This window comes from Ixodes scapularis, unplaced genomic scaffold, assembly GCF_016920785.2.
Source record: "Ixodes scapularis isolate PalLabHiFi unplaced genomic scaffold, ASM1692078v2 PGA_scaffold11__112_contigs__length_91849675, whole genome shotgun sequence".
Lineage (NCBI taxonomy): Eukaryota > Metazoa > Arthropoda > Arachnida > Ixodida > Ixodidae > Ixodes > Ixodes scapularis.
Window position 1 is genome coordinate 46,224,113 of NW_024609837.1, and position 17,158 is coordinate 46,241,270.

General features: G+C 46.8%; 1 protein-coding gene and 1 long non-coding RNA gene across 2 annotated transcripts; both read left to right on the forward strand.

Annotated features, from left to right (window-relative positions):
• The first annotated feature begins 220 nt into the window (after nucleotides 1-220).
• LOC120844139 lies at nucleotides 221-2,014 on the forward strand. The gene is made up of 3 exons (XR_005716328.1): nucleotides 221-290; nucleotides 1,226-1,346; nucleotides 1,943-2,014. It is a non-coding gene; the product is annotated as an uncharacterized LOC120844139 (long non-coding RNA).
• A 131-nt stretch (nucleotides 2,015-2,145) lies between these two features.
• Nucleotides 2,146-3,216, forward strand: LOC120844138. Its single transcript, XM_040215757.1, has 2 exons — nucleotides 2,146-2,915; nucleotides 3,191-3,216. The coding sequence occupies exons 1-2, from the start codon at nucleotides 2,162-2,164 to the stop codon at nucleotides 3,214-3,216; spliced, it is 780 nt and encodes a 259-aa protein (XP_040071691.1). The 5' UTR covers nucleotides 2,146-2,161.
• Nucleotides 3,217-17,158: the final 13,942 nt, after the last annotated feature.

The following is a 17,158-nucleotide window of genomic DNA, read 5'->3' on the forward strand; positions in this document are numbered from 1 at the left end:
GCCGCGCGGTTTGGGTGCGACTGGTCCGTCGATGCAAGTGAGTCGCGTTTCTCTTTACACTTTTCAGTTAACGTCGCGCTTTGTAGTGTGTGAAACTATTTCATCTAATGTCCTTTTTCTAGCGCCGATGGAACGACTTGGACCCCTACCCCGAATTCCAAAATTTGTAGCAAGCATTTTTTGAGGAATGAAAAGCGAAATGAGAAAGCCCACCCGAGCTACAACCCTTCGATCTTTCCATCGCCGTACAAGAAGAGAGTGGTACTCGGGGTTGCTGAACGACACGACAGGTGACTTTCCCATTTTCTGTGCTTCTGTAGTTTTTATTTATTGTTAGTCTGTCAGTCAGGAATTTATTTAAAGCTCGCTGTTGCAAGGTTTCGTCGCGCGTGCACCACGGGTGCGTGTGAAGCTACCCGAGCCCCGGGCGGCTCATTGCGGAACAACGGAGCGTTCAAGTGGCCGTTTGTCGGCACTCCACTCGCGCTTTCAAGTGTTGTCCGAAAGTGTTCTGCACGATTCATGCTTATTGCATATCTTTCGTCAGCCACTTGCCGACGATTTGTTTTAACAGAAAGCGCGAGCGAGACAAGCACTACAGGAGTGAGCAGCATGCTTTCTTATGATGTCTGCGAAATACAGGTGCGCGATCTTCTCACGTTTGTGGACGTGGCACTCGCTCGAATGTTGCGGTTTTGATTTAAATCTCACGTCCTCCGGTTGCAGCAACAGCCTCTACGAAATACAAGAACATACAAGTTTTCTAAGGCACACATATATTGAACCTAAATATGTACTAGCTAAGCACGCTTACCATTACGCTGTTAAAACGAGTCAGAGATGCCAGTTTTTGGTTTTCAGATATTCTTTGTTATAAAGATAAAGTTTTACGGAGTCCGAGTGTACACATAATTAGCCAAGTTAAATAAAAAGAAGTACAGCGAAAGTAGGCATGCTAATAAGGCCACAAAGTGCCAAAAGCAAGCCATTCTTCACTAAAGGATGGCATTTGCACGCTAAGACGGCACTAGAACGCGGGCATAAACCACCTTCGGACGGCACTCTAGACACTGTGTAGAGAAAGAGCTAATCCGAGCTGTCGATGAAACGATCTGTCGGTAAAAAGATTTGTCTACGATACATTGCACATCGACAAAACATTCGACAAACTGATTGCCACTGATTAACAGAATAGTATGGCTACTGACAAATTTTCTCTCTTCAGGCAACTGAAAAGGGTCGAACAACAAAGGCGTGTAACACCGTGTACAGCTGCACCTGAAGTTGATTTACCCATGGAGCGGCAACCAGCAGAGGAGCCAGCACCTGCTCCATTAACAGCCAGTGTAAGCAGAACTTTAAAAGAACTGAATAGACATATGAATACCATTTCTCACACTCTCTATGTTCAGAGGTGGCTGTGTATATGTGGACAGAAGGGTGGCCCTGTTTGGCGACTTGCCATAACCTTTGGAAACACTCCTGGCAAGTACAAGACTGCCAAATGAAGTTCCCGTGTTTCTTTTTAACCCTCGGGCATCATATTCGTAGCTGTCTCTATGAAATGAATTTAAAACTTACAAGTAAATAGGGACAATAACCTCTTGGAAATTTGTAAGGCTAGGAATACTGTGAAATAGGCACTGGAGGACACTAACGAACACTTCAACAAACTCCATTTCTTTACATAATGTTCTGTCTAGGCTCCTTGTTGTTCCACGTCCGTTCTTGTTTGTCTCATATAAATATGTAACCAGACATACTATTGTTGGTTGGCAGGTGAAACCTCCAAAGTTTCCTTTTCTCAGAATGTATGTTCACATAGAAGCCAATAAATCCTGAACTCTGATGTGAATCTGAATGTTTGCACCCTAGAAATAATACGGGCTTTTGGGTTTTACGGCTCAGTGTATTAGTGTTGCATTCCTTCCTATCTTTGCAGGCTTCCACCATGACAGAAGATGATGGAGCAAGCTTCTCACCATGCACCCTGTTTCTTTGCTGTAACATGGGGAGAGATGTCTCAACCCTTGTCTGCCATAAGGCAGTAGTGGACGAAAGGTGTGGGCCAGACACGGTGTCAGTTTGTGATAGGGGAGCTGGGCCAGCGTACAAAGAGCCCTTCTTTACTGGGTACAAGTCTGTGTGTGACGACGAGGCAATGTTAACAAGGTTAAGTTCCGCATCATTTTCTTTATTTGCTCTGTTGTTGAGCTTATTTCCAGATACCTCGAGGAGGCAAAATGAACTGTCAAGCGAGAATCGGCTCTTACTATTTTTGATTAAGTTAAAACATAATGTACCTTTTTCGTGCCTAGGCATTTTGTTCAGCATCCATCGTACGACGGCAGCACGAATATTCAGGGTTACACTTGCAATCCTCTGCGCCAGAACAAGAGACTGGATTTGGTGGCCGAGAAGAGGTGCTGTCCAGGCCACCATGCCACCAAGCTTCAAAGTTCATTATCCTCTTTGCAGGGTAATAATAGATTGCACAGAGATGAGGGTGGAGATGCCTCCGTCAGTCGAGAAGCAAAACCTTTGGTATTCGCAGTACAAAGGGTGCTATACTGTTAAGTACTTAATTGGAGTCGCACCTAGTGGTCTTGTGACGTTCCTTTCAGATGGATTTGGTGGGCGGACAACTGATACTAGTATCACAATTGAGTCTGGTTTTTTGCACAAACTGCAGCCCGATGATGTCGTCCTGGCCGACAAAGGGTTTCCAGGCATAGTAACTGGCGTTGGTGTTAAGAAAGCAACACTGGTAATGCCACCATTTGCATCAGGAGTGCAGTTCACAGAGGTTGAGGTAGACTCAACATACGAGACAGCTTCTGTCAGGATTCATGTCGAGAGGGTAATTCAAAGAGTGAAAATTTATACAATAACCCAGCGTGTTTCGCATCATTTAATCCCATACCTGGACAACATTATGCCTATCTTGTGTGTACTCACCAATCTGAGGCCGGGTATATTTAGGCCTCGGTAAAGTGCAGATCGTTCGTAGCTTTTGGAGGTAGTCTAGCAGTGTGTAGTGTCCATTTGGTTGCGGCTTGAGAAGTGCTACTCGATGCTTTGAGCTGCTTGTCAGTTTAGGGAAGGAATCGAAGAGCAATTCCGCTTTATCTTTGGTGCAACTTGTGGGTTTCAGTGCGCTCAGGGTGGCACAACCAAGAACTAGCATGTGTCCCACGTAGCATGCATGTCCTGTAGAATGACTGGTATGTCGCACATGCTTTTCAATCGCTTTACCGCAAAGCATCGAATAGAAACTCGGAGGCAGTACATCTACACAACTGCGCACAGTATTGAGAAGAACAATAATTTACTTCGGGATTCAGCGACGTCGAGTGTACTGAGAACAGTCAAACTCAAATTAACTAGATTTGCCCTTTGATATACTCAGTCAGTTCATTGCATTTCAGTTTGACTGTGAAATTGCCTTCATCCCCTCGGAATGATAAGCAACTGTTCAAAACATGCATGGCACCCCCACCCCTTTGTCCCCTCGCCTGAAATGCCTTGCTGCAATGCATATAGCCATACTAGTTCTTTTCCATATTTTACTGCTTCTGTTGACTCTGAATTTTCATTCTGTGTTTGTGCAACTGTTCATGCACCTAAAAAAAAGAGATTCTTGTTTTTCCTTATAGTCAGGATTTATTGAAGTTGCTCAATTGTTATGTGCCTGGTTTCAAGCAGAAAGACATTCTTTCTTGGCTCCTTTTGAACGGAGCGCAACCAGTTCTCCTAAGTAGTACTTGAAATAAAATGACCGAAGCTTCGGAATGGCTTCAGAGAGGAATTCCTCGTCACGCTTGATGTTGAGCGTCTTGTGGTCTACAGAGCAGTACAAATATAGATCACACTCTTCAAGCTGCAAAACATACAAGCAGATTTGTATTTGCGTGTAGTATGTGTGTGACTTTCTCAAAGAAATCTCCTTGCTGCACTTGTCCTCTACTAGGTATGACAGGAGTGGCTTTTCCGTTAACTTCTTCTTCCATCGGCTGGAGGGGCACTTGATCTCAAGCAGGGTGGTTTTGCCGTCCTCGCTCCTGAGTATAGAGAAATAATGATTAGCTGGCAGTGTTTGATATGCATTTCAACACGACTTGAACAAAATATAACCGCTGAAGGAATGTCCGTCTTGCATGTGTATGTGAAAGACGTGCATTAACGCTTTGAGAAAATGTATGATGCTGAACTGAAGCCTTGTGGTAAAATATATGATAATGCACGCCACAAGGAGCCATATACCGGCAAAGGTAGTGCATATACCTGCACGCATGTACTAATAATTTATTCAAACGAAGCAAAAGGGCCGGACTGTTTCAACAAGGCGAGAAAAGTTAGTATAAAATGTCAAAAGAGAGCTTTGGGAGCTCTGAAATGGTAGTCATTAATTTATTAAAAGTGCACTAATATGGTTTTCAAGACCGCATTTCGATGGTGATAACTCGATCTTTGTGCTCCAAGCATCCTAGAAATTAAATAATCGCAATCAAACACCCTTCCTTTTTGCAAAATTTTCCATAAAGAAAAAGGGTAGATAAGAAAGGCCGGCCGGCAGGGAGTGCGCGACAGCTAATCGCAAGCTGTGGGCTACCGAGTGACCTTGCGCTCTTCCGTTAATTTGAGCTCAAAGTTCGGTTTTTAATAATGCTTGGAGTGCGCAAGTTGAGTTAGCACCATAAATAGACGTCCCTAGAAACTTTTAAGATTCATAACTTCTTTAGGCTCATGACCAGCTAACTCTGCTGAAATGGTGGCTGTCATTTCGAGGCTTTAGTGGAGGTTTGAGCTATAGTACCGAAAGATTCCATCAGGAGAACATCCCAACCGGGGGTCTTCTGGTGCCACCACAAACCCGAACTGGTGAACTTTGAGGCCACGGTCCTCTTCAAACTTGCTTCGGGCTTTCGGCTCGTTGCGCTGCCCATGAGCCGTTGCTGGCGACCAGAATGGAGCTTCAGACACCATGGTCCTGGCGACATCTCGAAGGTCTCCTTCACAGCGTATCACTTTGTGGCCCTGAAAAATAAAAGACTTGGAACATTTACACTGAAACAAACGGTTGACACCAGAGCTTAAAGGGGCACTGCAATCATATTTAAGCGTCTACCTTTTTTGCGGTTTTCACATCTTTTGGGGTTCGGGCAAGTCAGCGGGCACGGAGAGAGTAACTAAATATCGGTGCGTCATAATTTAACCAGACGATGCGGAAACCTCGTCCCACCTACGGGGCCAACCTGCGGTGCCGAAAGCGCATGATATGTGAAGTCTTTGGTCTTGGCCTTGCTACTGGTCAGAGCCACTAAAAGCTTCTTTTTAGTCGAAATACAAAATAAAAGTGGCACGAACCGTTTCAGTTATTTATAAAAGTTTTTGTTCAGTATTTTAGATCAGAAAAGAAACAAATGCAGTTTATAAAGTGCGGAAACAAGAAATGAACCGTCGACATACCCACCACCAAGCGGCGGAAAAGGCGGCGCATACTAGAAAGGGGTAACACTAGGATAAGGCGCCAACGCGCGGCGAGTGTAGAAATATCCCGGATGTACGCGGCAGCGCTGCGTTCGTATATGGGCTCGAGGAGTTAACCGGTTTTGAGCGTTCCGAAGGCCTTCGGCGAGCAGGTATGGCTTGCGGTTGAGCCGTTTGGTGGTATGGCAGCGCGAAGTGGCTCCCGTTCTAAACTGATCTTTACCCCGTGTTTGCTGTCGTTTGGAGCCAATGAAGTGTCATGCCGAATTAGTGTTTAGTCGCGCAGCAAATGCAATGCAAGCCACCCTGGCCGCCCGCTTCATACAGCATGTCCAGAACACGCTTTAGTGGCACCCTCTTGAGCCGTCAACACGGAGTGCGGCAGCATTGAATGCTCACTGAGCTCACTACTCCTGTGGTTCACGGCCACTCAAGTGACCAACGACGTCACGAAGGAGGTTATTTTTTGCTTGTTTTTGTAATTTTAATTTGCCTATAACTTCTAATATGAAACGAAATACGAGAAAAGAAAAGTTTCATTAAGTTACTACGTTCAGTGTGCTCAGGTTCGGCGCGAATTAAAAACCAGTAAAAGAGTCCTTGCAGGGTCCTTAAAGAGACATTAACATATTTCTATTGTGCTTTTGCCCCTTGTTGACATAAACAGATGTAATACCTAGACTTATTGCACCAGCTGTCATGAGCATCCTTGGTTCACTATGTAGGAAAGATTGACAAGTTGCTAAAAAAAAGTATGCATGCCTTTGTTGCCGTGATGCTGAGCAGTCGCTCTTTCTGCCAGGTGTCTCTCGATAAGCTGGTTTCTCTGCAGATCTCGTGGATTCGCAACAACGAAGCGGAGACGCTGCTATCGTAAGCGGTCCTCTCACGATCTGTCATGTTGTAAGAAAATAGTATGTACAAAGTAGGCGATCAACAGTGTCAATCGTGCATCCCAGCTTACCTGTCGAGAAACACTTCTTCTTTCTGAACAGGTTTTCCAGAATCGAATGACATGACTAAGCTTCGATACCGAAACCCCTCCAAAGGCCAGTCGTACAATTGGAGAACATCTGGTGAAAATGGCAGTCCAATAGGGTCATCGTCGTCCGGACACTCCATTTCAGCCCGCAACATGTCGTTGTGGGGACAGTTCAAAACCGGGAAGAACTTTCCCACGTGGTGGACGTCAATTGCACGCACGGAAACTGACGCGCCTGCAACAGGGTATTTAAGCAAAATTAAAAGGCTTATCTGTATTTGAATATCAGCGTCGCGAAAAAAGTAAATGCTCGCACAAGTACACCTCAAATTGAATTCATGCAGAGCGGTACCACGACGTACCTTTCCGGGAGTTCGGGGCTAATCTAGAAAACTTCGGGTACGTCTTCTTGGACGAAGGGATGCCCCAGCTTCTTGCGTGACTCGTCTTCGATGTTGCGGCATCCTCCGCCAAGTACACAGGCACGGCGGTGGCATGTTTACATTTGCCAGCGACGCCGGCTTGGCAGTCGCATTTTGCGGCGACGATCGTTCTGTCCTCGGAAAGCTGATTCAAACACAATAAATATCCGCATTTTCATTAGTTAATTCAAGTTGCCTTTTTATGGACTTACCTGTACTTCAATGTATTTTGCAGGCGCATTGAGCTTCGTCTGCGGAGTACACCGCGCCGAAACATCGACTTTTCGGTCATAGTATACCTCCTTCACGTCGCAGACGTGACCGGAATCGTAGAGGAGTTTCCCCTTCGTTAGGTTCGCACCTCGGAAGAAGCTTTCTGGATTCTTAACTGCCTTAAAACCCGGCGTGATGACGACGGGCACACTCGCAGCAGCGTAGCTGGCCGCCATTGCTTACCGAGGATTCCTCCCCAGCGACCGCTAGATGGCACTTAACAATAGGCGACGGAAGCGACGCCGCCGGCATGCTCCTTTCCTATAAAGCTATTGCTTTAAACCTCGGTCACCGAGGCAGTTTAGGTGGTGGCGCTAAGCATTTGTCCAGAGGCACCCTATTCATATGGAGACAATAAAAAAAGGCCATTTACTTTCTTACCCAAATCTGTGCAGAATTATTTGTGCGAATAATTTAACACACTACAAATAAACTATGCCCCCATTACCAAACAGGGCCTAAAGAAATAGCAGAAAAATCACTGCACAAATTCTACCTTAACAGGGACAGAATAACTTCCCCTGGCACAGAAACAGAATATAATATTGAGGACGCGCAAGGAATCAACAGCCTATTCTGTGAAGGGAGGTTAAGAAGCGCACTTACTGAATTCAGACGAAATACTGGACTGGGAGAGGACGGCATAACATACGGAATGCTACGAAATCTCCCAGACCAATATACAACACTTCTATTTAAAGAAATTAACAGAGTATGAGACGAAGTTAGCTTACCAGCCCAGTGAAAGGAGGCTATCATTATACCAATCCCAAATCCAGGGAAACAACCACACTCCATCGACAACTATCGACAAATTTCCTTAACATTCTCTGTGGGAAAGCCAATGGAAAAAAAATGGTCTTAACGAGGTTAGAATGGCTCATGAAAAGTCAAGAATCACTACTGGAGACGATGATAGGGTTCAGAAAACATGTAAGTACGAAAGATATGATAATCAGGATCAAACAACAAATACTCGATCACCCGAGTATATGGTAAAACTTCAAATAGTCGCGGGAATCGACATGAGCAAGGCGTTCGACCAAATATAACACGTGGCTATATTAAAGAACCTAAAAGAAATAAACCCTGGAAACAAGATGTACAACTACGCAAAAAATTTCTTCTCTGGCCGAACAATTATATAAGACTGGATGACTACACCTCAGACGGCCACCCGATAGACAGAGGGACACCCCACGGATCCATTCTGTCACCACCCCTTTTTAACAAAGCAATGAAAAACTTACCAAAATAGCTTAACGTCATAGATGACCTCGCACATAACATATACGCAGACGACATCACGCTCTGGACGACTAAAGGATCGGCAGGAGAACAAGAAGAAGTAGTGCAAAGGGGTATAGACACAGTGCAAAGGTACGCGGCCTCCATCGGATTTACATGCTCTGCAGAGAAATCTGAATATGTAGTAATAATTCAATCCCTCGCAAATAGAACCTCAGAATATAGAGAAATGATAAGCTTAGCAATAAAAAACGAGCCCTTGCCAGGAAAAAAACACATAAAAGTGCTACCACACTATCTACTAGAAGACGGTAAACATAACATCACCTTGAATAAGCTCATAGCACGAATAAAACAGATTCTTAGCATGATCCGCAGGATAACTAGACAGAAGAGAGGTATGAAAGAGCATGAATTAAGGAAAGTCATAGATGCACTAATGTCTAGAGTCATGTATCACTAACCATATGTCAGCCTCAACAGAGAAAACTCGAAACAACTTTGCGCAAGCTTCTAAGCTAGCATTGGGCGTACCCCGCTTTACAGCCACCTACAGAATAAAAGATGCGGGGATCTTCAATCGACTAGACGACAGGGTAGATATCCACAATCTAGGACAAGAACAAAGACTGGAAACATCGCTTCAAGACAGAAGAATATTAACCAAACTGAACTATGAGACAACAAACCTTCCTGTTATCCAACTGGAAAGTCCCCCATCGGAACTAATACATAGAATCCATGTAGACCCAATCCTTAAGAACATGCATACAAAACGCAAAAAAGACAGAAGAAACGACAGAGTCCAGCGCCTAGAGAAGAAGGTCGAAGAAGATACTAGCACCAAAACATACGTACTATACAGATGCAAGCTACAATGCAGGACATGGCCTCATAGCTGTATGGAACATTGAGGAAACCTTAACGCGAAGATATCAAGAGATCCCATCGCCAAGGCACGCCGAACTACTAGCCATGTTTACTGTCATCACCGAATTCACCAAAAGCAACGATGATAAAATAATCATAAGAACAAACAGCCGGGACGCATGCAGGGCTTTTCTGAAGAGTAGACTTCCCACGTCAATACTGAATCGGCTGCAACGTCCCATGCAGAAGTGACCACTAGTCCAAATCAAAATTCAATGGGTCCCAGGACACCAAGCATCAAGAGAGAACATAAAAGCACATCACCTTTCTCGCAAACCGAATCCGGAAAGCCCTCTCGCCTGGCCCTGCGATCAGAAATACCACCCCAAACAAGAAAGAGAAATTCTTCACAAAGCCAGGCAACAAATTCTCAAAGAAAGACGCAAGGCCTCCACTGCTATTTTCCCATCGCCCTCACGAACTCACACAAGAGAAGAAGCAACCTTCATTTGTTGAGCACAGACAAATTTCATCCTCACCCAAAACTACATCCACTACATACACAAAACGCCAGGCTACCCCTCCTGCCCTCACGGCAGAGGATACCCACCCAACAAATATACACTCTGGGAATGCATTGCATCCCACCAAAGCCGACAGAAATCTCTCTCTCACCTACCCCCTGAAAGTACACCAAGCAGCTGGGAGGGATGGACTTCTCCCCCTCCAGAACTTCAGAGGCTGTGGTGCCCCCCCCCCCCCCCTTGTCCACCACATTCGCAATGTGCTGGATGGTACGGAGACTGCCCCGACCGCTCAGGCCCGGACTAGGGCTGGGATATGGAAAACTCCATTTCCACAATAAAGTTTACTCTCTCTCTCTTTCTCCTTCGCGAAACTTGATGACGTAACTGGGAGGTCGTAGTACCGCCCAGTGACGATATTTGAATACGGCTCATTGATTGGACCCGAGTATTGCGTGGGCACTCGGTTTGGGCTCGTGATAATCAATAGCTCGAGAAGCATTCGGGTAGTGGCCCGTGTCCAATCTCTGCAAGTACGACAAGAGCCGAATGATAACAATGTCTGGAACTCAGCGCGTGTCCTGTACTTCGACCACCTACAACACGTGGCTATGATTAACATTGGCGGCATATAATCGGCTCCTGATCACGTGGCCTCTTGTTCGGGCTGCGAGCTGAGGGGGCGAGCCCTGCTCGTTTTCTTTAATTTTTTTATGCGACTTCGATTGTGTGTGGGGAAAACCTAACGCGTGTTTGAGAGCTCATTAACAAGGGGTTCGTTCTAACTGGTATCGGCGCGAAGTACAAAAATCGTTGCAGCGCCCCTTTAAGGTGAAACGAAGTATATAATGACAACTTAAAACTATCAAGGTTGCCGAAAAATGAACAAAAAACTTCCAGCCTTTCTGCTATGCTGAAGAAGGAAGAGCAGAGGAGCTGTAGCTTTTGTTCTCGGTGGTGGCTTTCCTGGCGAGTGATCTGCTCTTCTTTCGCAATCGAATCTGAAGTGCTCGAAGCAGTGGAACTTTAGGCGATAGCGGCCTCGCGGCGGTTGCGGTACCATTCGCGCTGCTGCGCACATCGCCGCTCGTTCCGCTCCCGCTCTTCTTCCTCCGAAGAAAGTTTGCCGCGATCTATGAGCGACGGCGGCTACCAGTTCTCTTGTTGCTGCCGTAGCGCATAGATGGCGGTAGCTGTTCAGAGTTCGGTGTCATCTTTTCTTTGCTATTGGACATGATACTGGGGAAAGTAGCCCTTAACAGCTCCGCTGTAAAAATATATATCCTGTTTATGTATATCTGTGCATACACCTATACTCCGTCTCACCTCAAAATGGACCGCGACGGACGCTACGAACCATCGAAGCCAAGCAGGCGCCGCGTGAGCTTCACGTGACCAAAGGGAAGGACACGGCAACGCACCAGGCGAGCAGTCAAGGGAAACGTTCGTATGGCTGGATTGGCTGGGATGACTCACAGTAGGCACTCATATGTAGTTATTCTTTTTAAATATTTATTGCAGAGAGCTAAAATTTTCAGGCACCCATGTTTGGATGTGAATGCCTCCATCAAACTTGGAAGTTGTTCTCTAAATTATAACGGAGTTGGCGGCTGCACATTTTAGAACGAACGAACAGCGTTTATATTTTTATCAATCATATAGAAAAATGAAAGACGTTTCAACCTTGGTACGTTTGCAAATCAGTGTAATGCGAAATTAGAGCGCAGGTCTTGAGGAGAAGCAGGGGAGGCTGTGAAGGGGAGGATATGCCCCTTTTTCTCCTCCGTACCCTGCCCTCCACCCCTGCCCCACCCCTACTGCTCCTCCCCTCCTCCAGTCCTCGTCCTCTCCTCCTCCTCCCCTTTCTTCTAATTTCTTCCTCCTCCTCCCTCCTCCTTCATACCCTCCCATACTCATTTCCTCCTCCTCCTCCCCTCCTCTTTCGCACCCTCCCCTCGTTCTCCTGCGTGCCCTCCCATCCTCCTCCTCCTCCTCCTCCGTACCCTCCCCTTCTCCCACAGTTTCCCCACTAAATTAGATGAAAAATTGACGCCAGGTTACCTTAAAAGCAATTCAGTTCCCCCGCTAAGTTTAGCGGGGAAAATGACGTCACATGACTTGGTGTCACGTCACCTATGAACAAATTGAGTTTCTCCGGTAGATTTAGCGAGAAAATTCACGTCACGTTATCTCAACAGCAATTCGATTCCCCGCAAAATTTAGCGGGGATTTCAATTGGGGTTTAGATCACGTGACGTCAGTTTTCCCGCTAAATTTATCACGGTTACGCCGACGCCGACGGCAGCGCCGCGAAACACGGAAACGGGCGCCTAAGAGGTGCGCTCTATAAAGTCTTGTGATTTCGCGTATGTTGCTCTTGGCCAAATGGAGGTCCTCGTCTTTTGAACCGTTCATCCCAATAGATAAGCGCACCGTCTCCAAGTATACGGTTGTGGTGACAATTAGAATCGGCTGCTTGAACAGAATCGGCAATACGAACAAAGTACGAAATTATTGTTGCGTGTACGTTTGTACAGCCGGAATATAGTCTGCCTTAGTGGGCGGTTGGTGTCTCGGCTGTAGATGACAAATTTAGCCAGTAGAGTACAACCGCTAGCCTGAGGTCTTTAACGTGCACCACGTAGTAGTGATGCACCACCGCGCGCCGGCACGATGCTCATTCAGATCCAACCAAGCAGGGTAAGGATTGAGCCCATGATCGCTGGGTTCTGCTGCGCGAGCTTTCGCTCCGCCTGCTCCGAGCTGGAGTGGTCTAGCCCGCTCGGCCACGTATCCCCCCCGTACGAAACCATAAAATGTTGACAGGTGAGTATGCGTCAGAGCGTAGCCTCCTTTATAGTCACAAAGCCTGCCAGCTCGATGACGGAGCGAGAGAGTGCCCGGTCGCAGATTTGGAGCGCGAGGATCAGGTAGCACAGAGCATTTCTCGGGGAGCCTGTAGTCAGCGCGCAGCTTTTGCAGGGGCGAGGACCCGAAACATGGTTTTCAAACCTGACGACAAAAAAAGCGGTAGCCCCAGAAACGCGAGAAGCACGAGCGGACATTTCAGCGCTCGGGACCAGTTTGTTTCGGCGTTTCGCCGCAGCGGGGCGCCGGTTATATTACTCTTGTCCACCGCTCTACCTTCTCACTCTCGGCGGCCGCGTCTCGTGGCGCTCTGCCAGGCCTTTTAAGTATAGAGGAAGCTATGGTCAAACCATTACTCACAAAGCTTGGAAGTTTGATGGCGGAGCCAGAGAGCGCCCGGTCGCAGATTTAGAGCGCGAGGATCAGGTAGCGCAGAGCATTTCTCGCGGAGCCTGTAGTCAGCGCACAGCTTTTGCAGCGGCGAGGACCCGAAACATGGTTTTCAAACCCGACGAGAAAAGAAGCGGTAGCCCGAGGAACGCGAGAAGCACGAGAGGACATTCCATCGCTCGGGACAAATTGGTTTCGGCGTCTCGCCGCAGCGGGGCGCCGGTTACATGACTCTTGCCCACCGTTTTACCTTTTCACTTTCGGCGGCCGCGTGTGGTGGCGATCTGCCAGGCTTTGTCAGTATATCGGAGGCTATGGTCAGAGCAACGAACGCTGACAATATAACTACCACAAAACTCAAATATCTTGTCACTTTGGTTGGACGAAACGCACGTATTCCATAACATCAGATGCTATGCGAAAGTTCTACGTTATAACATAAAGCACAAGAAGACACATCCCTTGTGTGCATCCCCTTTTTTTAAAGACATGTTCTCGTCAAAGTCAGACTGCACTGCTATTAAATACTATCGTATTATATTGCCACCTCCCCCCTCCCGTTATTACACATAAGTCGTCACATCGATAGATACGTATGCGCATACGCGGGAGAGCGAGCCACACGTGCCCTCTCCCTCTCCTAAACACTCAAAGCGCGCGTCGCGAAAAGAGTTGCTCACTGCCTGCGACGTAGGATTCACAATTCCTCAAAAGAGAAATGTCTGGATTGAAGAGAAGGTGTATCTGTACAGAAACCGCGACGTTACTGACTATGGTCGTCCTAGACATTGCCAAGAGACGCAGGAGGAGTGACTGCGACGCTTGTCTAGGGATATGGAGAAGCAAAGAGGGCAGCGGACTTGTCACTGTGCTATCGCATTTTTTCCGCAGTTTGCAGCGAAGAGCCACGGACAGACAACCTCCTTTCTATGAACGCTTTGTGCACGAGCCAGATTAGATCTACCCCATTGTTGGCTTTCCCTCCTCTTACCGAGATGCCGAGCCACTGAAGTGGGCGTCGACGAGCCTCTACAAAGACCTATGCTGGGAATAAGGACGCAGTAGTCTCTAAGATGGCAATAACTTGTCCCGCTGTGTCTACGAGGAGGTGAAGTGAATGGAAGAATACAAAACGAAAACTGAAGGTTCGTTATGGCGGCACTTATGCACAGCTGCTTCAAAGCGTCTATAAAGACAATTGATAGAAAACAAGAAAATAAAAGAAACGTATCGTGTTTCGTTTACCGTAACTTTAACGTCATTTTATATTTGGACTGATAACCCTTATGCAAAAGAAATGATCATTACGGAGTCTAGTTCTAGCCTCAGGTAAGAAATCGGACACCATAAAAAGTATACCCTGAAGTAACTATATTTTCTATGTAACAAGCTGATACTTAGAGGAATTAAGAAAAACAATTACTAAGTAGCGCTCGCGTATTAATTGTTTTAGGTCTTTTACCGAGAACGGGTAGTAACTGAAATAAATTTACTAATACTGTAGATTTGAATTTATTGTTGACATTATTTGCGTCCCCTTTTACATAATCACTCGCTTGGCCTGTTGCTGACTTTTTGCTTCTTGTATTATTTCTTTTGTTTGTTTTGCCTCCTTTCCCCCAAGGTGTAATCCACTTCGCTAAAATCTCGCCAAGGAATAGCTGTATTTATAAATAGAATAAACATAAACCTGCTAAGAGTCATGCCTATCCCTGTGGAGTACCCACGAGCAGCGTCTCTCTGCTCATGTCAACACACGCAGTGTTCGTTCCTGCTTGGAGAATCTGAAAATATATGGATTCGGACAACTTTCAGCGTTTTCCTAGGAGCAATCCCGTATGCCAATAATTATTGGGTTGTGTGTGTGTTTATACAGCCTAGAACTTGGTCTGCCTCACAGGGGCGACGAGTCTCCCAGCTGTAGATGAGCAATTTAGCCAGTGCGGTACAGCCGCTAGCCTGGGGTCTTTAACGTGCACCACGCAGTAGTGATAAACGACCGCACGCCGGTACGATGCTCATCCAGATCGAAACGGGCGGGGGTGGGGCTCGAGCCCAGGATCCCTGGGTTCCGCAGCGCGAGCTTTCGTTCCACGTGCTCCGAGCTGGTGTGCGCTAGACCACTCGGCCACCGATCCCCCTTCCCGTATGCCAACTAACAGCGTTTGAAGTTTCTAGCGGGGATACGTCTGAATGTAGACTCCGTCAACTCACGCGGACAAAAAGCTATATTGTTGAGGAGACGCCAGGTGTAGTGCCACTCTGCTCACGAAGAACGCAGGCATAGTTCGTTCCTGCCTGAAGAGCCTGAACAATATGGCTGCCAATAGAATTTAGCGTTGTTCTAGCTGCGAAGTCCTACCCCTACTAACAGTGTTTGAAGTTTCTTGCGTAGATACGTCTGAATTAAGATACCTTCCACTCAGACCTAGAGGAAGCTACCTTTGAGGGGCCCCACCAGTAGCGCCCCTTAGGGTGCCTTCATGTGCGCTTTGCTTAGGGTGATGGCATCTGAGCACCTTGTTCCCAAAGGCTTTTGTCTCTTTCTTGTTCCTGAACACGAGCAAGCGCGTGTCCTGGCATGAGCTTTTGGCATCAACAGTGCTGCGGCGGCATTTGTTTACCGGATATTTCTTTGTGTTTTTCACGAGAGCGCGTGCTGTAGGCATCGAGTACTATAAGTAATGTCATCACCCTATCCTCTATCTAACAAATGTCTGCAGTAAAGCCAAAAGCACAGGCGCGTGACCCTGGGTCATTAGAGTGCTTTTGGTTGTGCGAGAACTTGTGCATAGGGAGCACTTTCTAAAGTTGCGCGCTCGTGCCCATGCCTTCGTCTGCACTGCAGATGTTTGCGAGACAGAGTGTACGCAAAGCGCACATGAGGGCAGCCAGCGACCCTCTGCTCCCGTTAACACCACCGATATCTAATGTGGTAGGCTATATCGGAGATGAAGGCTTTTCTTGCTACGGTCGAGTTGCACCGCCGGCAGTCATTGGTTGACACCACCTAATGTATGGGACTCTATTGGAAAAACGAGGAGAAAGTGCCGTTTCCCCCGTTTCGAAGCAGTTGTCAGCGATGAAACGTTGTTTTGGCTGTTTTTCTGGAAGCTTGTCAAATAGCATGTGCACAAACATCACAACTGACATCCTTCACAGTTCTTATAAATAAATGTTTTGTGGTCAACAGTGACTCCACTGGGCAAAAAATGTAGTGCAGTTCAATGTAACAAGAGTTACCTAGAGTTACCGTGAAGTCGGCTATGCTTTCGATGAGTTGGTTTTAACAGACGTCAAGCTTAAGGGCTTTGCTACGCGGAATTCGCTTATTTCCGGAAAGCCGCGGCCAACATGATACCTTTTCGACATCTGTCAACTTTTCGGCTTCCCCGAGGACGGTCTAATTGACCGCAAGTTCCTTTGTTTATTCTACTACGAGAGCAAGCGTTCCAGTTCAACCGTGGGTGCTCTGGAACGTTTGAACTTTTAATGTGCGTTCCAACGCTTCAGAAATACTGATTCGATCTCCAAGCACCCGATATGATGATTGCAACATATAATAAAATACTCGCCTTCGAGCAGCACGTACAAGCTTCAATATTTCTACTTTTTTGTGCTTTTTTTTTTCTATAGATTGGCGTGTATCGGAAGGGCCGGCTTGCTTGAAAAAACGTCTCAACATGCTTGGGTGTAAGAAAGCATTGCCAAAGCCAGCGCACGAGCTGAGCGGGACTCAAACAGCGTGTCAAGAAGCTCGCGCGTTCCAGCCTTTGTGGTGTTTCTTTTCACCCAATCTCAGCTGAGACGCTGTTCTAGGAAGCCGGTCTTGCTGTCAAATGTTGGCTGCGAGTGGTGCGACCGATGGGCTCCTGATCCGCGATTTCCCCTACTAAAATAGAGATCAGTGGTTAACACGTGCAGTCTTCGTTCCTGCTCTCAAACTCTAAAAACTATGGCTTTCGATGGATTTTAGGGTTGTTCTAGGAGCAAACCATTATGCCTACTAACAGCGCTTAAAGTTTCTAGCTTGGACATAACGACCACTAGCGCCTCTCTGCCCTCGTCGCAGATCAGTGGCTGGCTTGATA